Genomic DNA, 25,225 nt, shown 5'->3' with positions numbered 1-25,225 from the left:
AACGCTTCGTGTGCCTCATTAGACGTCCCACGGAGAGATAGGGAACCCACCCTATGCGCCTTTCTTGCGCACTTTCTCCGTTCGGATAGCCGACCCTCAATCGCTCGCGCCGGCCGATAAGAAGTGCGAGGCGGCAGCTGCTTCGCTACCCCCCCCCCCTCCCCCCATCGCTTCCTTGTGAAGACGCGCTCGCACCGCTGAGCAACCATACATCGACGTGTATGCGCGCAAAGAAGTTCAGGGTTCATACGTAAACGACTACGCGTCCTTGGGGAGTTGGGAATCCCTAAACTCGGCGGGGGATATGCCTAGATAAATTTGTGCGCAAATGACACCTCCTGCAGACGCGCTGATTAGATGTAAAGGGAACGAGCTAAAGCACAGCGAGAACTCCTTGGAATTTTCTTTTTGGCCGTCGTATAGTGAAAGCGTACGCGGCGGCGGCGGCGCGAGATGCGCAATCGCGACCTTCCGCTCTGCTGCCACGTGCGGCACCCGCGCTTCCAACTCGCTGTCTTCAACCCCGCCTGATAAGCTCAGAACGGCGGCGGTATTGCTGTCTGTGTCGAGTCTCTGAAGCTTTGAAGTACAAGCAGCATTTCTTTTTTCTAACAGTAGTCGCTCATCAACGTGATTCTTCATACATGATGAGCGTGTCAAGGCGAAACGGTATCGTTTCCTTAAAGCACACTTTCTTGCTACGATTAATTGATGAGGATAAGGTATTTTATACATAACACCAATTCGTGGAATACATCACTCCGTTAATATCTTGCCTATTCGTATCTACTTAGAAAGCGATGTTTAGTAGTGCGTACAATGACTTTTCATATCTGCTTTGCTTTTCACATTAGGATAAACTGGAAACCAGTGTACCTAATTTTGACGGTATTGTATGGAGGTGTGAAATGAAGAAATGAATTGATTGATTGATTGATTGATTGATTGATTGATTGATTGATTGATTGATTGATTGATTGATTGATTGATTGATCTGATAACGTGAAGTGGCGCAGCAATTATGGAAGACATGATAGCGAAGTGGGTTGGTTTAATTTCCCAAGCCCGCGGTTACATAACATGAACCTGAACCTCGGTAAATGAGTTTTTTTTTCTGCAGCCCCCCCCCCCCCCCTTTATCTGGGCCGTTGCGGGCAGTAAAAGAACCACAGACATCGTGTTCAGTGGCAGAATGGTGCAGTCACTGAGCCACCACTGCTGGTCAAAAGCAGACATCGATGAATCCTACAGTATCCAAAGGCAGCAGCAGTCATTTCCGGCATTCTCATTTAAGTCATTGCATACTAGGCGTGCCGCAAGGCAAAGCTCTCAAGGATTCATTACAACGTTCCTCCGTCTCTCCTTTCGAGCATAACAACAGGGTTTTATTGCAAGGAAGCTGTCCGTAATGAAAGCAAGACTGATTTATTATTTCATTTGTTTACTTGGCTCATTCAGCGTTTCCGTGTTCACAACGACAGCTTCTGCTTTTCGCCGGAGGACGTTGAACGGGAGATATGCAAATATGATTTTTTTTTTTGGAAAGCAACTGTGTTCTCTAATATCGTATAGTCAAGAAATAAGAGGAACAACATCGAACTGGCGCTCTCATTTAGTTATTGAAGACTACTGCACCTTGAAGATTATCAGGTGCATTATTAACTCTGCGACACAATATCATAGATGCGCACTTGAGTGCATTATTATAAATGCAAACAGCTTTTGGCGAAGCTCCTCGTGAATAATTTGTTGTATGCGTGTTCGCGGAGGAATATCAGTCATGGGATCAGACTACGAAAGAAAGCGATTTCATAATAGGGTGCAAGCTCCCTTTAAGGCCGACGTACAGAGCACTCGACGCATATAAACAACAGTGTTTAAATGATATATTAATCACAATATATACGCACCACCGCTATATCGTGGCTGAATGTTGCATGAGCCTCGCGCATGATTTTTCGCCGTCTGAATTTAATACTGAGAAAATCCGTCGCTTGTTCAATTCCAACTCCGTGCGGCTGCGACCTTATGGCACAGTTGTCAGTGGTTGCTCACGTCTTTTAAGCGTCAGAGTTTAGTAAATGTAGAACAGTGGATTTACGTGCACTCAGGTTCAAGTGCGCAAAATAAGTGAAGAAAATGCAACATTAGCTATGTTATTTATTCACTACGTGCTTGCAAGAATCATTCAATATTCTATACTGGGGACGACGAGATGTAAGGTTCAACGGAGAATGGCTGCGCGATCTGCGGGTTGCAAATCATGTTATCGCGTTCAGCAATGATGCAGGTAACCCATATTAAATTATAGAAGACCTCCACCGGCAAGAGATTAGCTGTAGGTTTCACAAGCAGCGCGCAAAAGCCTAAGGTAACGTTCCGCATCTTGGCGAGGCCCGGAGAGTTCTTGATTGGTGGTAAGCCTATTAAAGCAGTGCAGGCGTGCTGTTATTAAGGCTAAAGAAGTCACAGTGCACCCGGCTCATGGGAACGAAATTTCCAGATGGACAAAACCACGTTCGAGTGGATATGGCAGTCGCTTGCTAATATCCTTGAATAGATAAGTTTACACAATGGACGCATTGTATAGGCGATAACCTATGGAGCTAAAACTTGGAAGATAACAAAGAACCTTTAGGCGAAGATTAGGGCCGTGTAACGAGAAACTGAACGAAAAAGATTACAGGTGTCAGTTTAAAGAACTAGGAAGATGGCAGTGTGGATCAGAGAGCAAACACGGGCAGTTGATATTCTAGCTGAGATTAAGAGGAAAGCGTGCAGTTCGCGCAGGTCACGTAATATTGAAGAAAGGGTGCGGCTTGCGTGCAACCCCTTTGTGTATACTTATTTTGTCGCTCACCAACACACTCGAACTACTCTTGTCAGTTCCTCGATTCCTCTCCTACTGCATGCGCCGATTCTGATGATCCGGCCGAACCGCTCGAATATGCTGAGAGCACCCGATACCGCTGTCAAGAAGCGGCTTCACGCAGGTCCGTACATGCCATCAAATTTATATGTGTGTCTCTCGGAAACGATGAAACGTGATGCCGCGGCTGTGATGGGCCACCGCCGTAAAACCGTGCCTTGTCCGCAGGTCCCGCTGGCTGGGCGCAGCTTCTGCTGAAAGAAGAGAACCTCATCATCATGGCGGGCATCGCCGGAGGCGTCGTCATCATCATCGTTCTACTCATCGTTATTATTAGCATCGTTGTTATCCGAAAGCGCATTCAGTGTGAGTGGTCCCTCCTGCGTAATAGCGTGCCTGCTCTAACCGACCCTTCGTCATTTAGGTTTCCGCCTTGCGCTCCCTTTTATGTCATTTTCCTTCGCGAAATTATCCCCGCTTCTCCATATGATGCCCGTGTCGCTGTAATTTTCCTTATGCGCTCAGTTTTTGAGAGCGGGAACAACCGTTTTAATGACTCTTGCATTGAATATTTTAGCGGGGTGCCCGAGGTGATATGCCTCGCTTTTGAAATCGTGGCCGCTTTATGCTCTGCCGATTAGTAAAGAAAAAAATAAAACGTTTAAATGACTTTTCGTTCTCGAAAGACTTCTCTAAAGTACGATTTGCCCGGCATATTATGCTTGCGTTAGTGATTGCAAGTGAAGCAACGGCTATCTTCCTTGAAATAAAATAAAGCACAAGGTTGTCCTAAATTATGAAGCTCGACTGTTTGATGGACGTTGCTACGATCATCTAGCACTATATAATTATCGACTCCTCAAATTCGTAATGACGGTGCACGAGAACTATCAAGCAAGTTCCTAAATTTGAAGACTGAAATTTATTGGTTGTGTTGGATGAAGTGACTACTGAAAGAAGCAGCCCTATAATTATTACTTCTCAGTCATGAACAACCTCTAGAAGTACGAATGTGCATGAGGCAAGTTCTGAAGTAGCATGTCTCTTTTTTTTTCATCTTGACGCGCCCTAATACGGCTTTTATCTACCACAGAAATGTATTCCATTCAGTTGAGGCAGCTGTCGCCATGGAGACGTTGTACAATCGAGGGGCAAGCATACGTGAATGGTTCAGGAAATGTATAAAAAAAATGGTTTGAAGTTGCCTAATTCTTTAAAGAATAGCTGAAATGGGACAGCTAAAACGGCTTCACAATGGCACCAAATGTTACTGCCTATATGTTTGCAAGAAATATTCCGGTTTCAAGATTGGAAAGGTTTATTGCTAAGTATCAACGGGGGTCTATCTCAGGAACCTGCGGTATGCAAAAGCGTATCTACCAGTACTAACCTAAGGGGACTAAACATTAGGGATAACAAAGAAGCTTGAGAAAAACGTAGGGACGGTGAAACGAGTGGTGCAACGGGAAATGGTGCGTGCTACGTTGGGAGTTGTAACATGTATGGGAGTTGTAACGTTGAGTATGGAATAGACAGAAAACCTCTGCAGTTCATATTCAACGTGAGAGTGAAAGGCAAAGAAAATTGGGAAGGCCGCGTAAAGTGTAGAAAACATATAGCTGGCGTTCTATTAGAGTAACTGGGATGGGTGCAAACGGAGGAAACGGGGTGTCGCAGACGGTAAAACGTTGCGCGGTAAGTCGCTACACCATTCTTAGAGCCCTTTGCGCTGTGGTGGTTTAAAAGTAGGCTAATCATGATGATCACCGCTACGAAGTGTTGTACCAAATGAGTTACAGATAACATGTCTCAGACAGCTCTATGCTTAACAATCTGCAGCGCATGCGCATGTGTCTGCGTGTGGTTGCGCGTGTAATAAGAATGGAGAAAGAAAAGAAGGTAAATTGTGGGTCTCGCTACAGAGCATTGTGTGCGATGTCTGTAGACAAGTGCGTTTTTCGAGAACATTTGGGCTAAGTGAGCTGACAATTCTTTTTTCTTTTCATCCGTTTCAGCAAACACAAAACCACGGCTTGAAGAACGCGAAAAGTAAGTAAAATGTTCTTGCCGAGCGTTCATTACGCCTGCTTTTACTTCGTAACTGCGACATCCCTGCGCCGTCCAAGAGTATGGTGCGAAACTGTATTAGGATGTTCTCAAATAACGTTGTGTTTTACCTAAACTTCGTTCAGCCAATGCTAGTTAGTTCTTTCTCGATGGAAATTTTTTCAGGCTGGTAATTTATTGTACTGGCATACCCGGCAAAGCGAGTGTTTTTGAACAAACTCTTGTATTAGCCGCCTTAGGACAATTCGCTGCACAATCGACAATAATCTCTATTGTATAGCCAAATACGAGAGAAATCATTTCATGTCACAACAATCGGAGCTTTTCCTTACAGTACCTTATGCCGAGCTTAGAATACTTTTTTCAGGACAAACTCCTTTCCGAGCGGTTGTGCCGTCATTATAAATTATTATAAATATTGAGAATAACTGGTAGCAGACTCGGAACGGAGACGCAGCTCGTATTATATTTTATAGCGTGCCGCTTCTACCAGTGAAGAAAAGTGCAAGAATGCGAGAAATATGGAATTAAAATGCCTGTGACGCCCGTTAACCCAACCCTATGTAGCTGTAAAGAGCTCTTATACATTCTACGTAGCCCGGCCCAGAATCCGCAACGCTGGCGCTGGGATTCGTTTGAGAATGTCTCGTCCAAACAGCAGACATCACAGGCAGCCATGATGTAGTGAGCCCAGGTAAAAATTTGCAGGCTGATACGGGCTGTAGTAAAGAGAACACATCATTCACTGCAGAACTTAGGCCTCAAATGTCACCAAATTTCTTTATGATTATATGTACATCATGTTCATTGCGAGTCGTTCCGTTGTAACAGGCAACAATCTACTGTTCCTTCAGACTTTACTTGCTCTTAAAATTGGGCCTATATTAAAGTCAAACATGTACTAAGAGCGGCACCACTGAAACGAGCAACCCGCGATGTGCTTTTCCAATAACGCGAGAAACAAGAACAAAACCAAGAACAATAGCTGGTGGCGCTCTCTCGTGTTTTCCAGTGCTATCGTGGAGATTGGCCACGGCAGCCCCCACGGAAAGCTCTCGTTGTTGGCTGACATGAAACGTGACGGTAGCCCACTTTTCGAAGAAGGTACATCTCCTTCATAGAATTTTTAGCGGCTTAATGTTAGCGTACGTTTTCGTCGTTTTCGTAAATTACAAGTATCTACTTGAAGCTCAGATCTTATATGCTGGCAGCACCACTGCGATCATACGAATGGGGTAGTCATGCCGTGTTCTTGGTGTCAATTCAACTGCCTAAAGCTATATTTTAAAAAATATATGTTTCTTCTCGCGTTTCAAGGAAACTTGATGAACAGAGATGGCATAAGTGCAGGATTTATAATAGATCCCTATTTAATTTAGGCTCCTATAGAACAAAAGAATTTGTACAACTTGGCATGGGCTGGCTTTATAGCAATTTTTATACCAGTACCCGCTAGACACTCACACAGAATATCCGGAATATTTGCGCTGCTCATACAGCGGTCGCTTCAAGTTTGCGTCCTATTATGGAGATGCCACGGCAATCGCCTTATCTAACCAAGGCAACGACATTAACATACCAACCAATATTTGGAACCAAACCTTTGAACATGAAAGAAAAAAAGAAACCATGCTTATAGCTCAACTGCATCTATTTCTCTAGACGTCTCTCAGGCAATTCCTGAGAATAATAGCGTATTGGCTTGTGCTTTGGTCTTTGCTGCAGACCCTTTCGGAATGTGCTGTGTAAACTGCATAAGATATAGTCACCGTCACGGTTTGGTGCAGTGAGAGGCACTGAGAGCTTTCTTTTTGCTTGGCATTGTACCTGCATTGATTACAATGTGCCGCAGGTTAAAGTTGCCATAGCCTAATTGGTCGTATCACCACGTACAGCACGTTTCTTTTTCTTCTTGCTTCTGGGTCTGTTGCATAGACCTGCTGGCTCGTGTTTGTGTGTTCTCACAATACGCATCACGATGCAGTTGCGTCACCGCTTGTCCTTTTCGCGTTTTTTTTGCGCAGACTACGACAGCGAAGATGGGCACCGGTCAGCGACGCGGCTTGTCCGGCGTGGAACGCTGGAGCTCGGATGAAGCCCGCGCACCGCCAGGAGATACACGCGCAGACCATCCATCACACGACGATAAAGTGAGCGCCACGCGGCGAATACGAATACTCGGGCCTCGCGCAGGCGTGGCGCAGCGCGTGGCACACGCGCTACCGCTTCCGGCCCCGCCTTTTATCCCGTGACCCAAATTAGAGGAACCCTGCTGGTTTGGAATATTAAACAACCGAAGCTATGGGGAAAGGGGGAGGGGGGGGGGTCAGAAACGTTAGCAGTGTAGGTAGCCAGGCGTGGTCCCATATCGGCGGCCCGAACTCTGGGCCTGGGGTCGTATCGAGAAGGGTGCTTTCCTTGCTTCGGCGGATTCGCATGCACTGGTCAGTCGAATAAGCGATAGTAATGTAAATTTATGTCCCCCGCTGTTTGCGGATTGCACCGAAGCCAACGAACCTCTGCAAGGCAGCAACCACGCGTTGCAGGATCCGAGCCTCGACCCATTTGAAGTAGACCTCTCGCAGTTCAGTCCTACACATGACACCCTCTCTTTAATTATTCAGGAGCGGTATTTATTAGGAATTTAAGCAGCGGTTGTCACGGCGACCCCGCGAACGAGACGACAGATCTTTGCCATTACGACACGTAAGCGCAGAAAAGCCGCGCTTGAACGCTCGAACGCGCGCGTTTTGTTAAAATTGGTAAGGGAGGCATTACGAGCCAGGATGCTTGACGATAAGTTGAGCAAAAACATTGAAGCCTCCTCAAAAGTTGCGAGACATTATGGGGAGCGAGAGAGAGAGACTATTTATTAGGAAAACAGAGATTTTTTTGCCGCCGCGTGTACAATCACTGACATGGTACTGCGTATAGGGATGGGGAATGGGATTAAAAGATTAGAAAATTTACCCGCCATGTCACCTGTAAATATTTGTATCTGGTTCACTTGCGCATTTCATATTTATTTTTATTCTGTTTTGTTTATGGAGAGCGCCTCATAATTGAGTTTGTAATGTTTCTTATTGGTCTAAAATAGCACCCATAAAAAGAATAGGAGGGGCAGGTATAACGACAGACACTACCAGACAGACACTACCAGAAATGCATTTTCGATGCATTTCAGCTGGTCAGAAGCATCCTTCTGACCACTGCAACCATGATTCTCTTTGGCAGCTTCATATTGAAGTTAGTGGCAGGAAATGTGTATGTGTTCTGGCTTGAGCTTTCGTTTCTGACATTACTGATTGGGATCTTTTGCTGCAAACGCAAAAAGCTGGAGAAGCTAGCCATGTATCGTAATCGCACAAAAAGAATTCGTAAAAAATACATACAATTATATCAGTGTAAGAACGCCTAGAATTCTTAGATACATGTAGAGGCAGACTTCAGCTTGTACAATGTTATATCGAATGCGACAGCTGTCGCACTGAAGAAAGACAACCGGCGTATTCAGAGCATTCTCAAGACATGTTTCTCCATGAAGCAAAATCATAGAATGTCACTCAACTTCACTCATGTCTCTTATGTTCTCTGGCAGCTTCGTCGAATGTACGATGTAGTTCTTCCAGATAAAAATAGAGCCGTAGCACTGAGTCTCGGTTCAGTATCAAAGACTGCATGGCAAATAGAAGGTGCCGTCAGGAGGTTTTTTTTTTTTTACTACTGTATCGTCTTTTTAAAAGTGAGAAAGAGAGAGCTTTTCTTTAGCTCAGGATGAGACACAGGAGGAAGCTAATGTTGCCCAAGTCGCGCAGCTGTCAGAAACACTCAAAGCAAGGCGTCAGAAGGTTGTTAGAAACACGGCCGTAACGCGTAGTTTCTCAGCATCGCGCACGAGCGCCCATAAAAAAAAAGTGCGCTGTTCGAGACTTTTAAACAGGATCAGGTTTATCTTCGCAGTGATACCTTTCGCGACAGACAACTCGTAAATTCAAATCCGTCTGAATAACTGAAGCCTTCTAAAAAGGATTCAACGATATCTTGACGCTAACTCAATTCGACTGTAGGCGGGCTTCGTCTCGCAGGAGTAACTCAAGCCTATTAGAGCTAGTGCTGCTACGCTCCTCGAATATAGAGCTGTTCGGCTAAGACGGCACGAGAACTGGCATTGAAAACTAGCAGAACCCCTCCGGCGCACCTTACATCAACCATTCTCGAGGGCATTGGTGTGCGATACGCCAGGTATTTTTATCTCCGGGTATCGGTTATGCAGCTTTTCCACACTATAAGCTTGTGTGAGACTTTGAATGCTCTGCTATGACGACAGTCCTTGAGCGCGGCAAGGCGGTCTCCTTCAAGCGCGTCTCTCCCGTCATGGGTAGAGCTGTCAAAAGCGTGACGCTTGGGGCAACTTTCTTCCGGCTCGAGGTCCAGGAACGGAAATGGGAGCGGGTTGCTGCCTTTATAGTAGCCCCCTCCGACACCCCATTCCTGCAATTCTATGTTGCGCAAAGCCGTGCTCGGCCCAAATTTCTGGCAACTGAGGTCCGCAAATGCCTGCGAGGTATGCTTCGGCGATATTACATCTGCATTGCAAATTGCTTCATATCGAAGTTAGGCGTGCTTCTCGGAGGGCAAAGCTAAGATGGCTGCAAAAGGAAGGGGGGTTTGCCAGTCAAGTTCAGGACTGCACGGGAAGGTGGTCTAGCATAGCGCTTAAGGCGGGAGGGTTGGGGGGGGGGGGGTGTGGAGGTGGCGTACCTGTTGTGGCATACCTTAAGACGAGCGGGGCCAAGCGACACGAGAAAGGTACAGCCATGACGTCTCCGTGTCGTTGCACCCCCTCCGGGGCGGGGAATTCTTCAACCTCATATTTCTAATTAGTCGCCTCGTCGTCCCGCCTGAAGTCGCGTTAGCCTAACGCAATTTGCCCAGTGGCCGACCGCGCTCCCGTCTTTCGTTGCGCGGCTCCTTTGCGACGTCTCAGCGGGCGGGGTTCGGTTCGCATTCTTGCGGAGACATGCCCTCGGGAGAAAGTTGGTCCTTAGAATATAAGGGAGCGCCGAGAGAGGCGTACTCAAGAGTAATCGGCACAGTTCGTTGCCTTTTGGTGCTTTTCTCTGCCGAGTTACACGGCAGCTTCTCTCCCTAATTGCATAAGCGCCGTGTCTGTTGTGATCAATTTCTCAAGAGTTTACCTTCTGGCTCGTCAGACTTTGAAGGAAGGAACGGAGAGCCCCCGCTGTGCTCATTCTAGTGATGTGGTGTAAGACCTGAGGAACTATTTTTTTTTTAAGTCTTGAACGTTCAGCATTCATAGGACTCCGCCGTTTGTTGCGCAGTCTTTGTCAACAAAGGACTTTCTTGTAGCAACGCTAAGGTGTGCACGTGCAATTCTCGCTTTGTGAGAGGTTAGAGGGTTCGCGTGCAAAAAAGGTTTGCACCATGAACTCGCGTGAGCAAAATTAACGGACCCCTGCGAGCGCTTCGCCGGGCTATGCCGGGCTGCGTGATCACACCCCTTAGTGACTTGCTGCTCGAACTCGTGTGATGTCAGGACCCGCGCGTGCGCATGTGCGTACCATCTCACACGCGGTCATGACTGTTCACTCTGTGCGACGAAGTCTGCGTGAGCTGGCGTTGCCTGGCCACGTACGAATCCGCGGGATCGCGCAGTAGCGGCGCCTTACGCCACGGCTGACGCGCCGATATTCCTTTGCCGCAGTGATAGCAGCGTTAGTATTAGCAAAACTGACGAAGTTATTATTATTATTATTATTATTATTATTATTATTATTATTATTATTATTATTATTATTATTATTATTATTATTATTATTATTATTATTGGCATCCGCTTTGAAACACGGTGGGGACAGCCGCCTAGGTTACTTGATTCGATCAGGTTTTGCTACATCTATCACTATCTATCATTTTCCGATATCAATCTACCTTCCCCTGCAATTTATAGTTTCTTTTCTTTAATTTATACGTGGGCCAGCACTCAGACCTCAGGGTTATTCATGGCCACGGTAAATAAATGATTTATTGATTGAATATCCGGTGGAGTATTATATTATTGGCCACGTAAACACATACAAACAGGTCAAAGAAAAGAAGAAAGTGGGCTAGCAATTGTCTCACAAAAGGGATATGGCGGTGCATAGGATAAAGCGAATGACCATACCGGTGAGCAATACGGACACGCACACGCCGCAGGTCTGGACGCGGAGGTGATGAAGCTGCAATGTATGTGGCGCGATAATGCGGTTCAGTAAAAGCCGTTGGCGTCTTGCACTTTTCTCGAACACTTTCATCAGCTGCTGTATTTTAATTCACTTCTTTCTTTCTCTCTTCTTTTCTTTCAGTGGACTTTAGCAGAGTTGTGACATGTGTCTGCTGCCTATGACCGGCATAAATCAAGGGTCAGCCTCTTCCGAAACGCCTTTCAGACTCTCCTGTCGTAGACGTTAAGGGCGCCACTGGAGACAAGAGAGTGCTGCGGAGAGTGCTAGATGAACTGCTTCTGCAAAAGTACTTCGCATGGAACCTTCACACGGGAAACACTCACTGCTCATAAGTCAGGACTGCTCGATGCTTTCCATCGCGTGGCTATCGCCCTTAACGAGAACTGGCGTGGCGAGGAGGCTGTGAGAGTTTTATTTGATATTAAAAAAAAGTGAAAGTTGCTTTAGTGAGTTTCGGAAGTGAAGGTTGAGTTGGCGTCTTCTGACGGCGGACATCTCTTGACAAACCCAGTGTGAAGGCCTCTAGTGAAACACAGCGAAGAGTGTGAAGACCGCTAACCATTGTGACTGGAACCGTCCTAAAGTGATTCTCTTATACTGGGGCAACAATGCCGCAGCGGTCTAGGATGTGCGAGCGTGGTGAAGGCGCTGCGTAAAGATACAACAAAACAAAGCAAAAAAAAAAACGCAAGCACTCAAGACCCCAGTGCGAGCGTCGTCCGTGTTTCTGCGCCTTTGTTAGTGTTTTCTTCTCTTTATGTTGCAAAGCGTATGTGTGTGTGCCTGTGGATACTGTTGTCAATGCCAGAAACATTACCTAGGTGTATCGTGGCGGTTATTTCGTGCTAGAAATGAGTGCGCCAGTGGCGTTTTTACGCATTGCTTAGGCATTTGTGTACATTTTGCCGATGGCACGGCCCGGTGGTGTCAAGACTGTTTTTTCTGAGACCCCCTCGATTCCCCCCCCCCTTTCTCCTAGGAACGGGGCCTTTCCCGTGCTCCTGCTCTGACGAACACGGCAGTCAAGTTGAAGGAAAATGACGTGTCACCGAAACATGAGCGAAGCGTACTCGCCAGAGGTTCGGTATCAAAACCTTTGCTTATACGTACAACGGCGTCTCTAAAGCTCCCGTTCACCGAAATTGCGGAGTTGAGGCGCCTTAACTGGAGTTCTTTGCAATGAGCGACGAAAACATTGGAACCTTCTCCTCATAAGTTATTGTTTTGTAAAATACATGTCGCTGATCGCAGAAACGCAGTTACGTGCTAAGTCGACTGCACTTGACTCCTCGGGGATTGCACAGACGCGAATGCCATTTTTGTTCGTGCATTTAGCCTGGCGTCCCCAGCTCAGTTTGAGAAATCATGATATTTGTCGGTTTGTGCAACGAATAAAGCCTCGAGTGCATTGCGATGGAAGTTGAAAGTGTTGTTTTCCTAACAAACGTAAGATGCACCTAGCGCTCGAGTGTAGGGTGACAAAAAAAAGTAGGTCAAGTGTACGTCCTCGTTTTCTTTTCCCCGCAACTTCGCAATTTCTATGGACGCCGAGCTCAATGTAAATACTGCAATTTTCGCTTTCAAACCGAAATACGTCAAAAAAGGTGCTGGAATAGTGCACTTTCTGGTTGATGTTATTGTACAGATGCGTTTAGCAAACAGAAGTGAACTCGTCCACAAGTCGCTTTCTTTATTTTCAGTGTTTACATATTTTAATGGTGGAAGTGTTTGTAAGGTTGATTAATCTCATGTTCTTGGTAAGCGGAGCAAAAGCAAATGGCTAGGTTTATTTCATGTGAGAATCGAGCAAGAATGGTTCTTGCAGGTCAGTCCATTAATGGCGAACATGACCGATCCTTAGTTTCGAAGGAAAGGGACAAAAGGTATGACGACAATACGAAGTAATCAATATAACATTTGTTGTATGATTCGTTTTTACTTACAATAAAAACATTTGCAATAAAAGACACAACTCGAGAGTGTTATTGAAACTATTGTATGTGTCCTTGTTCTCATAAACGCTGCATTTATCTCTGCATTTGCAGTGTCTCTTTGTTCACGCGAACTTTTGCACAATCAACGAGTCTGTCCCTTAGCCGTAGCATTTCAAAGCAGGCACATGAGCGCTGTGATATGCCAACGCTGTATAAGCAGCGTTGACTTCTTACATACAATGTTCAGGTTTGAAACGTTAATTAAAAGCTTCATTCTTAAACTTAAGGCAACACATACAGTATGTCTTGGGGAAGACAAGTTAGGAAAATTAATCTAGAAGGCGCAAGACAAATATAAATTTTACTTTCTTTTTAACTTGAAGGCATATTAAAGGAACATTTTCAGCACCACCGCACTGAATATGCGTCGAAGGCGAGAAATGAGAATTCCAAGGCCAAAAGGAAAAGCGAACAATAAAGGGACTAAATGGGAACTCTGTCGTTAAATTAAAGCGCACTCTAAATTGTGTGCAAATTTTTGCTTGAACTGTAATTCTGAGGCACAGAGTTTGATCATTTTTCAATGAAAGCATGACGTTATTGCATTTACTAGGTAAACTTCACTCGTTAAATATATATTAATCGACCTGAGACAATATAGAAGGATGATCTAAAATCAATAGGACATTCTAGGGTGCTTCAATCTAAGGAAAGTTTATCGACTTCGCCTTGTTTCCAATCCAGACTGCAGTATATTCAGCTATCTAAGGCTTGAGAAAGATATTTACTGTTTATTTTATTTCATTTTATTATTCTCACACTCTCAGTGCAGGTTAGCAAATCAGACGTTGAAATCTGACCATCCTCCCTACCTTTCTCTTTGTCCTTCCCTCTGAATAACTACACTTAGAAAAATAGTTCGTTTGTAATGTGCCAGCAGCGCTTAACCACGATCAGAGTTCGAAACGTAAAGCCAGGATGCCCTCTTGTCCATCCCAAAGCCAATCTCGCAAAGTTGCTAAATGTAGGAAGACAAAAACCATTACGCACACCTTTCCGCTGTTCTTAGCCCTATCAAAACCGCTTAGGGAAAGAGCGAATAAAAGTGTTTTTATGTTAGAATGAGAGGAAATAGAAGCTCTCTGCAGGCTCTAAGCTGTGTGACCGAAGCACTAGTGCTCTACATTCTTGTTCGTTCCCAAGTTGCTGATAGCAATACTGCTCTGATTTGAACTCGTTAGTCCTAAAAACTTGTCAGTGGGCCTAATTTTCCAACGAATCGCCGAACCATGAATCAAACTCGGTTTCCAGTTCGTCTGTCTTCACGGATGCCACATACCCGTCGGCACGCTCTGAAAAATGACATACGAGTCTCGTGTCTCCCTTCGAACTGTTAGTGACACGAGTGAACAAATATACGGCGCACGCGCAAAGCTCGTCCGCATTCTTGTTCTACGTCCCCGATATTGTCTCAGCGCGCTCATCATTCCCTCTCGGCGAGAGGAACGCTGCCACATGACAGCGGGAAAGGAGATGCCAGTCGATGGGCCGACACTCCCCAGGCGATGCGGGGAGGCTTGTTCCGAGGGTATAACCTAAATCAATTCCGGCTCGCCAGCGTCGACCACAGGGGCGGCTTTGGCGGCATGAGCCAACGCTGGGTTGTCAGCCGAAAGCCGCTTCGACCCTACTGCTGTCCTTTGCATCCTCTATGCGGGGAAGAGAGGCTTGGGAGGGATGGAGACAAGCGTCGACAATGTTCGCCAAGTCATATTACGCTCGTTGCGCGGCAAAAGGATTACAGAGGGACGCAAGCTTCTTTTGGCGTTCTTTATGTGTGCTCGTTTTTGCTGCTCGCTCCCACTGCTTTATGAAAGCGTCATTGCAGACCGAAGGTCAGGGCCCTCACCCGTGTAAAATGAACGGGAAGCACATGCCCGGCTGCCCGTATTCGCAATTTTTCTTTTGTTGCCTATTGTATGCACGCAATAACCCATTCTACCATACCAGTTTTCTTTTCTTTATTGTTGCTACACTGCAAGGGCTGCAGCAACGTACGTAATGATAAATATGAAAAAAGGGAGACAGAACCTATAAACGACAGTGTTCTAGTAGATGTCTGACTTCAACAGAGAACTTAACATATTGCTGTAGAGAGAGCTTTTGCAGTAGCGAACGCTGACTTTTATTTGGTACCTTTACCCACCACATATTGGTTGTTGCCTCATCTAGTATGGGTAGTCCTAAACTCAAAGCAAACTCCCCTTAAACTTGTAGTCAAATCTTTGCATTAGTTCAAATAGGGTTGCACATTGAGCAACAGTATTTCCAATATAGTCTGAGGCTGTTATAGATCGGCGGCTTTTAATGTTGTTTCGCTCGACTAAGCAGCAAATAAGTTCTCTTTAAATATATAGCTGCGCAAGTGTATTCAAGCAACAGGGTACACTAAGCATATTTTGCACAAAATAGAGATAGAGACAAGGGCTGCACCTTTTACATCTGCTCTTCTTTTAAGTGTATACATGTGGGGCAAAGTATAATCGTAATTAATCGTGCGGTATTGTCAATTCGTACCCCTTCTAGGTGAGACGGTGTGCGGGCGCGCGCGTTTACGTCTGGTTGCCTGTGTGTACGAGTACGCCACGACACACACACGCGCATGTACGCGCACAGATGGGCACGCGCATGCGCACACACAAACAGCTACTCACATGCATAAAGGAATAAAGAAAGAGAAATAACAGCTCCATTAATTCGTTACATTGTTACACTTGCCTTATGAACTTCCTCTTTACTTAACCGCACCCGCAAGCCTTAACGTTAAACTTTCTCTTTTGATTATACACATCTGCCTTCTCCTCCTTCTCCATTTCTGCTTCGTACGCGTGCCGCCTTACGCTAGCCCCATGATTTCTTATGAAAGTTCAACGTGAATGTCCAGTACAATTAGCACATCCCATGATCTTGCGCGATGGCTTCATCTCCAGTCACATAGTTCTGTGGCGGAGCACGCTTTACAAGAAGTTCCAAGTTGAAGGAAAGGACAGCTTCCTATGTCGCACTGGGGTATTAAGCATATGATAAAACAAATAACAGTTGCAGCGTAACGCACGTTTGACGCCAAGTTGCCTTTGAGTATGAAATACAAGAACTGCATGAAATGTTGTTTGATACAGAAGAAAACAAGTAACAGTATTTTCCTCCTTACGGAGGATCCAAACAACGGTCTCCTTATCTCCAAAAACGACAAGAAATTTGATGTTAGTCTGACGAAATCTGTCTTGAGAAGACGACAAACTAGTGACGAACTGTTTGAATGTGTATTCCTTAAAGCAAAGTTTTAGAAAGGCAAAGGTTATAGATGTCGCAGTAGTTTCTAAAAAAATTCAATTCCACTTTGATATGCCTGGGTTGAATGTTTCTACATGCAAAATCCTAGATGATGTCCCCCATAGACGCTGACAGGAGAGGAACAGTGCTCTTAAATTTATCGAACCCAACTAGTAAGCCATCGCCTTGGTAGCAATGTTCTACAATCTATGTCTAGCATAACTAACGCCAGACCATTGTCAAACATTACATGCTAACCTGACTGTTTTGATTCCCAATCGAGTAGGTGATTGATCGATGATAACCTCACTGTAGTCTAGGTCTAAAACCTAGGATTGGACGATGCTGCATTGGAAGCTGTTTGAAGAAAACGAGTAACAGCGCTGAACCACGCGACGTGACTAAGCCAGGCAGAGCGCTTTCTTCAGGCATGTACAAACTAGCCCAAGTTAGCGCGTTATTGGAAGCTGTTATTTAACTTTCTGTTATGCTTTATCATCATAATATTGAACAGCAGCCTCTTTATGTCCACTGCAAGACGAAGGCCTCTCCCTGCGATCTCCAATCACCCCTGTACTGTGCCAACTGATTCCAACTCGCACCTGCGAATTTCCTCAACACCCCACCCGGTTTTCCGCCGTCCTCCACTGCGCTTCCCTTCTCTTGGCACTAATTCTGTAACTCTAATGGTTATCTGTCGTACCGATCACATGGCCTGCCCAGTTCCATTTCTTTCTCTCAATGTCAATTAGAATGTCGGTTATCCCTGTGTGCTCTCTGATCCCCACTGCTCTCTTCTTGTCTCTCAACGTTACGCGTAGCATTCTTTGTTCCATCGCTCTTTGCTTTATGCTTTATGCCGTGCGGCAAATCCTCCAAAATAAACGAAAAACAGCTGGTATTACGGCTTTGTCGCCGCTAGTCTTTCACAGTGAGTCCAAGTGAAGACTGACGAGTCGGCTTGGTATGTATGGTTCACAGCACAGAAATATAGGTTCCATGTACAATTACTTCTCGTACCTCAAGAACGCTGGCAGCCGAAGCGCGCCAGCAACAACACTTTGTTATCGTCTCTTGTCTGCGCGTCCTGTTCTGCATCGCGACAATATTCTCGGTGAACATTTGTATGTAGTGTACAGTGTATCTTACAGCTTTTATAATAGCCAAGAACTATCCAAATCAAGTAACCTTTTCTGGGAGCCACAGTTATTTTAGACTGTTATCAAGTGTGAGAAATAAAAGCGAAACTCTCAGCATAAAGCGCAGGTCTCTGGATAACTGGGCCCGGTATATTCTAAAAGACAAGGGCGTTTTCTTAAAAAAAATATTTTAATAGCTTCAGGAATATTTCACAGCTTTGAAGTTTGAAGACAGCTCTGATGTAACTCATCTACAATATCGAGCTTTATCCCATGACTCCTGGCATTTCTTGGATAATAATGAAATGTGCTGTATTTACCCGTCCAGTGGTAAAGAACCAACATACTTCTAAATAAATTCGCGGCAGTGCAGGGAATTACGTTTGACGCTCATCATTCCAGAGTTCCCATACTGCCCCTCCCTCTGCGAAGGCGCTGACGGCACTAGCCCACTGCCAGTCGGGGCGGTGACCTTTGTCTCAAATTCTTTGCCTGAATATATCGCGAAATGAAAGCACGTATACAGGGGCGCTATAACGTAAAGCTATTGCAAACTTTTCTATTCCAATTTTGCAATGAGCTCTCCGCGATGGGTCAAAAACTTTTTTGAACCACCCTCTCTTCGTCTGTCACCGACGTCACGAGAACTGCGATAACTCCCCATCTGATATGACGGGTACGCACTGCTTATGAATGATTTGTTTGAACAAAGAAAAATAGTCATTTCTGATTCGACGCATTTTCGCCATTAACCGTCTGCTATTGGTCAAAACATTTCGGGCTGCAGCCATTTCACCTGCCTGTCACGCGACGTCACAAAACCGCGAAAACTCAGCACGTCAAAGTGACGAATACGCGTTAAAGATCTATTAATATGCGGGAAAAAACTGAATTTTTTTTCTGAATAGCCGCAGGCTTCCTTGTTCTGAAAGAAATAAGAGATGGCTGCCGCAGATCGCTCAGGCACTGGCTACTTGCACCTGCCGGAGAGCATGGGTTTACTTACGTATAATAAAGCTTTTGCGTTTCCGTGGAACCTTTTGAGCACTTTCGGAACATTTACGACCTCGCTGTGCCATGGTAAAGTGCATGAGCGCGACTGTACGAGGACGTAGGAAGAAACAGATACGCAAACACAGCGCTTCGCTTTCCACTATAGATTTTATTTTCGCACGCTTCTATAAATGTATACCGTACGAGCGGAAACAAACATAACAACAAAAAATAACATTCAGTGGTGAATTTAGATTAACCGTATACGTGTGCAAGGCATAGGGAAAACATGTACTGCAGTGGTCACAAAGATAAACCGAGCAATCGTATCTCCTTTTCAGATAGCGATACCGAAGGCTTGCTTACGCACTTTCTTTCTAATTTTGCAATCTCGTAGGCCTCCACAATCTCCCTTGTCTGCCTACTATGAGCCCTATACAGAATGGAAGTACTTTCAAACACGGGCTTGCAGGAACAACCTCGGCAGTGAATACCCAAATGACCCGAGATTACCCTAGTGACGTTATATCGATGCTCTTATAATCTCGCATTGATGTATCTGCCGGATTGACCAACATACACTCTTTCTCATGAAAGTGGAATGGCATAGACAACGTTATGAGTACAGGTTACAAATTGTTTGCGATGTTGAGTACAACATGCGTGTCTTTTGTTATTCTCTGTGTTAACGTGTTTGCATAGTTTCTGTAGACGCTTAGGGAAAGAGAAAACCACTTCCACCCCCGATTTTGCCGCTATTCTTCTGAGATTATGTGAAATGCAATGAATGTATGGTACCACAGCAACTTTCTTTGCTCTAGCATTGGCACTATTTCCATTCGATGCGCTTTTGCACTTCCTGCTTAGGCCCTCCGCGACAGAGGTGAGCATACGCATCGGGTAACCAGAGTCTGCCAAGCACTTGGCCTTGGCTTTCAATTTGTGGTTACATGACTTCGTCAGAGAATTCTTGAAACACGATGTTAGTACTGCGCGTTTTACTAGTTTTCAATGAGCGGAATGAAATGGTAGGACTGGCTTATTGCCTCTCGGCTGATAACTTCAACAGGTCATTTGTGGAAAAAAGTACAATCAAAAGTCTAAAAACCTTATCAATTGCCTATGGGGACTTCATGTGTCATGGAGACAACACTTCAGTGAACGAGGTTACAGTTTTTGAAACCACCGAGTCAAAACTGTCTGATTCGTTATTCAATGTGATTAGAAAATCGTCAACGAATCTTAACACTTTTACGACGTCGGTGTCATTTTTCAGGCGTTCATCAAGAACCTGGTCATGGTTATCTAGGTACGAGTCACTTAAGCAGGGAGCAATACATACCAACACTTTTTTGCTGAGGAGTCGTTTTAGCGGCATTCTCAACCTTCCGTTGCACGCCACCGCGATTTTTGACCAGCCACCTCAAGCTAAGTAAGAGAAATCGGACCAATCACAGACGCCGACACCGCCCTCTTCAGTCGGTTATCTATTTTCAGTGCGTTGGCTTGGCCCATTCAAAACCCTCTCCACTTGAGTGTGTTCCTCGCCTCCTGGCAACCAATTACAAACGAAAAACCGCTCAATGCAGGCAATATTATTAATTTTGAAGGTAAAGAAATGTCACCTCCTATAGTCTAGGTGAACGTTTGATTGTACTGTTCAGGCAACGCTGCGGGTTACCGCCCGATGCTTGCGTCAGCGGTTGCGGAAATTTGATGTCAGAAGATTGGAATAAAACATATCGAAATAGTTTTACGTGATAGGGCCCCAGCTGCGCTCAAATTTCGCTTTAGGGACAGCCGTAATCGTCACATTTGTTTTCTAAGATGATTAAAAGAAACAGCTCTATATCGACTCAACACATAAATAGCATGTGTCCAGCCGTATACCCGATTGCCTCCTTTTGATGAATCATGACTCGCGGTTGTACAACATTTGTGAATCACCAAACCAGTGAAGCAGAGATACGGGAAGGACGGGCGTGCGCTGCGCATGTTCGAACAATGACTCTGAGGACGTTGCTACAACGACCATTAAATGCGTACTTTGTCTGCCAATGCAGGGAGATATAGCTATGGGTTGTGTCGAAAAAATCTGAATTTCAAATCTGGGTGCCACATAAATATTCGTTGCGACGGTGTGTGCACAAGCACAGCTTTCTCATTGTTTTCTTTTTTTTTTCGTTTCTTTCCCGCGACTGACTTTGCAGCCTGGTAGAAGAAAAAAAAAAGAGAAGTGCAAGCAAAGCCTTAACAAATATACCGCGAATACATACATTCGGGAAATTTGCATCGTCGCCGGCTTGACAACTTTATGCGCTCTTTGAAAACAAATTCAAATGTTTTTATATTATCGTGATATGCAGAAATGGTCATCCTAGCCGCCTTCTTTATCTCAGAACGTGGCTTTTGCAGATAAAGCGTGGATGGTCGAGGTTGTTTGCTTTCTTTAGCGCGCAACCGTGCAGCAGTCGCCTCAAAGAACGCAGCGCACCGAGAAGGAACGACGCTGAGTCAATACATCCGCTCCGTCTGCCTTTTCTCTCGCCATAATTTCCGTCTATTTTGCTATTTTTCGTCAAACATCTTCGACGCATAATTTATAACTCGTGACTTCTTTCAGAGCGACTTTCCAGGCCTGAAAGAGGCTCCCCTTTTTCATCCTCTGCCCTTCGAGTCCGCGATCGTTGTGAGCTTAGCGGTCGAAATGGCTTGGTGAACACGCTAATAGATAGGGCAGCACTGCTTTTGATGCGTCTCCGCGAGGATAATAGGCGCCCACTTCCTGACGACACCCGCCCCGGTCGGGAGCGGACGTGCAACAATGCTTTCTTTCTTCCTTCTTTTCTTCCTTTCCCTTTTTTTTACCGCACGCAGCCAGAGATGAAAAGCGAAGTTCAACAAAGCTCATACTGTATGAAGTTCATTGCAACTAAGGAAAATCATCGCAAACGGAGGTCTCAAATGGTCAGAACTGGCAAGCTATGATCGCTGAGAGACACCACCGAAAAGAATAGACAAGTAGGAAAAATATACCCAAGCAGCAAAAAGGAGACCGTCAAACGTCTTCCAGAATGTCGAAACGCGTTTCGCCGTACGAACGCACAGACAGACGAGCGAATCTTATTGTGAGCTCCCTTCTCGTCGCGGCCGTACGAAATATATGGCTGATCGACTTTAAACTGAAGCGAACAAAAGCGGATTTACAGACGCTGCGGAGGCAGAGTGGGAGCAATGAAAGACGCAAGCGCGCTAGTGGCTTTGTAAGATAAAAAAAGACGAAAAAAAAAATGGAACGGCGAGCTATCGCTCCCGTACAGTCGGGTCTACAATCGGCGATATCTTAAGAGGAAGAGGCGACTGTAGCCAGTGCGGGCGGCCGCCGCCACTTTAACACTCCCACTGAAAACGCAAAAAAAGAAAACGGAAACAAACAGAAAGAGAGAGAGAGAGAGGTGCGACTAAACTTGAGCTTTAAAGAAAAAGAAAGATAAGCACTGTGTAAGAAGGAAGTTAAGTAGAAACGAAGTCAATATGGCTGGGCTAGGGGACAGTTAGAAAATGGGTCCGCGCAAAGCTCGGCCGCTGCCACTTCTCAGCGGCATGGAAGCAATCCAGCTAAGAATTTCGCAGATTGTAAGACGAAAAAAAAAAGGCAAAGAAGGAACCATAAGTAAAGGCAGCGGGCATTAAGAAAAACACATCGACTTGAACACTGACAACGCGCGAAGAAAGCAGTGCAGACAGATAAAAACTCGCTAAGCGTAGGAAACGAGTGTAATGTCGGCATTTCGAAGCTATCGTTCAAGAAACTTGAAAAGATACAATGGCTTCATCCGTACTGCTTCTCTTCTTCTCGTGTTTTGTGTTTTCTTTCTTTTTCTCACGCCAGTTGAGCACCGAAAGAAGAAGGCCAGTTTAGATATACAGGGCGAGACAAAAGAAAAGCCGCTGGCGAAGGACAAGGAGGAGGCAAAAGGAGAGGACGAAGAACGAAGCGGAGAGTAAAGTGCGCCACTGCGACACCGTGATGGTCGCGAGCTGAGAAGCCTCGCTAGGCTATTCGGTATAACAACAGAGGAGGGAGAAACCTAGCAGGCTCGAGTCAGTCTCGACACTCGGAGGAGGCCTCTCCAAAATGGTAAGGAAGGACTCAAAACGGCTATGGTAGAAGGGAAACAACGCGGAAAAAATGATATGGCCTGCAACACGCGCACAAAAGAAAGCTAGAAAACTAAAAAGAAAGGTAGCAAAAACGAGCGCCACAGGCTGAATAAAGAGGGACTCGGCAACAGAAAGGATCTTGAACGCAAAGAGAAACCCTCGAGCGGTGAGAGAGGCGGTAGCCATGGGCGCATTAAGGCGAACACGAGTTTAGGGATAAGGGAGACGGGACGAAGCGAAGAGACTAGCACGTCACAGCTGAGTGGTTATGACGCCGACGCTGGCTCGGCGACCAGCTCCACGGCCTGTGTTTGCTTAGATCCTCAGCTTCGGGACATCCGCTGTTTCATAGTGTGGGCGCATCAAGATATGAAGTAGGCAGCTATATTGTGCTTGATATACACGGAAATTAAGCATTTCAATTGGTGTCTCGTAACAAAAAAGAAAAGTGCAGTATCCTGGAGAGCATGTTTAATGCCTAAAAAGTTAAAAATAACGTCTGACGCTTTACATGATCTCATTATTGGGCACCCTATAATCGGGGGTTGGGAATATTTTCTGACCACCTGTGGTTATTTAGCGTGCACTCATTCCATGGTAAACGAGCCTTTTTGCATTCCTGCCCCGACAGAATGAGGCCGCCGCGGCCGAGATTGAACTAGCCACCTCATGCTCAGACTAACACTATAGCCACTGGGCTACCGCGACGGGGGTCAGTCGATTACTGTAGAACCTCGGTAAATATAAATCGCTTAAATGAAATGTCTTCTAAATTGGTTGCTCTTGTATTTGGGATATGGCATGAAAAAAAAAGTCTTTTGGTAACATTCTGTAAATTAAACCTTATAAGCATGCTCTAAAGCATATTTCTTTTTTAAAAAAAGAGGTAAGATCTGAAATCAAGTTCTTCCGACACCTGTCTTCTATTCAGAAAGCCACCCCTAAAAACCGGTGGCCAAGTCTCAAGCGGGTAATAACATGACAGATAATTATTGCATATCATGTACAGACCTGAACAGTTTTCTGGCACTGCCACTAGCCCCATAGGCGATAAACATAACATCACAAATTTCGGAGGCCACACAGCGCACTCATCAATAGTTTGGGCTCCCCCTGCTCGAGCGAGCGCGTGTTATTCTGCCACCGACTGCAGCAGTAAGGGCTATGTCTCTGTGTTTATACGTTACCGGCGACTCGTCGAGACCAAAACTAGTGAAGCCTAGTCAATCCAGTAGCCACCGAGTACTCCCAAGCCAAGGGACAAACTAGCCGGCGCATTCAATTCCTTACGCTTAAAATTTGCGACAGTGTTGAGGTGGTGCGTAACATATAGTGCTGCATCTCAGCGCATCATTTTCAGTAAGGGAAGCCCCTGTTTATCTGAACATATTTGTTCTCTCACTTGAAGTGCCACTTAAGGAGATTCTACTGTATTGCTAAATTTGTGCACTCGCACGGCTATAGCATCACACAGAGGCGCGCATGTTACAACGCCTAAAACACAAATGTGAGCTGCGGCAATTTAACAGAAGAAGTGGTTGTGGAAACAAACCAGCATTGTTGCACAGTTTTGATTACTAACAGTGCTCTTGAACTGGATGGGGTCGGCGACGGATTCGGCTGAGGCTGTAAGGTGGCTCCAAACTTTCTTTACTTTTGTAAAGCAAAATAAAACTATTTCAAGTGCATGCTTACTACACTAACACAGACGCCAATTTTGGGTTTATAGTGCTGTACCTAGCAAAGGAATATATGACGAAGCCGAAAATACATTCATTCGGGTAGGGCGCCGAAAGGATTTCTTCATGAGGGATGGCGCGTCAATTTATCTCGCACGCACAGAATAATGCCGCACAAGATGCACTATCTCCGAGGAATAAAACACTAGAGGCACAGTAAGGAGAAAATGAAAAAAAAAGAAAATAACAACAAAATGAAGACAGGCATAAAGGGAAGGTGGATTTAGGTAAAAGGCATGGGTTATTTGAATGTTCGGCAGGTGAAAGCGGTATTTTTGGCAGTGAAAACACTACTGAGTGTTGCTTCTCCAATGCCAACTAGTGTGTTGCTTTTATTTCATCGTTTAGATGTTCTATTTGAATTTCCTTTAGGTAGCAAACACAAGTAAAAACAGGTTGACCAATTAACAAAGTTGGAAGCAGGAGACAGATTATCGAAACTTTTGTTAAGTGTCAGTGCTTCGTTTCTGGACATCGAGAAGGGGGTCTCTAGTCTCAGAGGCGACGGCAGGGGGAAAAGGGGGGTTGTAGACAGAACTACAATAGCGGAAATGCGTGGCACTCACAAATCTCATGATGATGATGATGAAAAACTTTATTTATCCCTCTTTAAAGGGAAGGGGGCAATGGAATAGAGGGTGGGGGGAGGAACTACTTGAAGTAGGCCTCCTTTATCCTCTCAGCCCACTCCACAATTACACGAGTGCTTTCTTTGCAAGCGGAGTAGGCGATGGTTTAT

General features: G+C 45.3%; 1 protein-coding gene across 2 annotated transcripts in view; it reads left to right on the top strand.

The window, feature by feature from the left end:
• LOC142582649 (hemicentin-1-like) overlaps positions 1-13,158 on the top strand; it is a 249,764-nt gene extending 236,606 nt beyond the window's left edge. The window contains exons 11-15 of one of the 2 annotated variants that reach the window (XM_075692570.1): positions 3,098-3,235; positions 4,885-4,918; positions 5,949-6,040; positions 6,961-7,086; positions 11,305-13,158. In XM_075692570.1, the coding sequence (XP_075548685.1) occupies positions 3,098-3,235; positions 4,885-4,918; positions 5,949-6,040; positions 6,961-7,031 (335 nt within the window). In that variant the 3' untranslated portion in view covers positions 7,032-7,086; positions 11,305-13,158. The remainder of the gene's footprint in view (positions 1-3,097; positions 3,236-4,884; positions 4,919-5,948; positions 6,041-6,960; positions 7,087-11,304) is intronic. The other variant, XM_075692571.1, reaches the window with a different exon arrangement.
• Positions 13,159-25,225: the final 12,067 nt, after the last annotated feature.

This window comes from Dermacentor variabilis, chromosome 5 (genome assembly GCF_050947875.1).
Source record: "Dermacentor variabilis isolate Ectoservices chromosome 5, ASM5094787v1, whole genome shotgun sequence".
Taxonomy (NCBI): domain Eukaryota; kingdom Metazoa; phylum Arthropoda; class Arachnida; order Ixodida; family Ixodidae; genus Dermacentor; species Dermacentor variabilis.
This window is presented reverse-complemented; position numbering and strand designations above follow the sequence as displayed.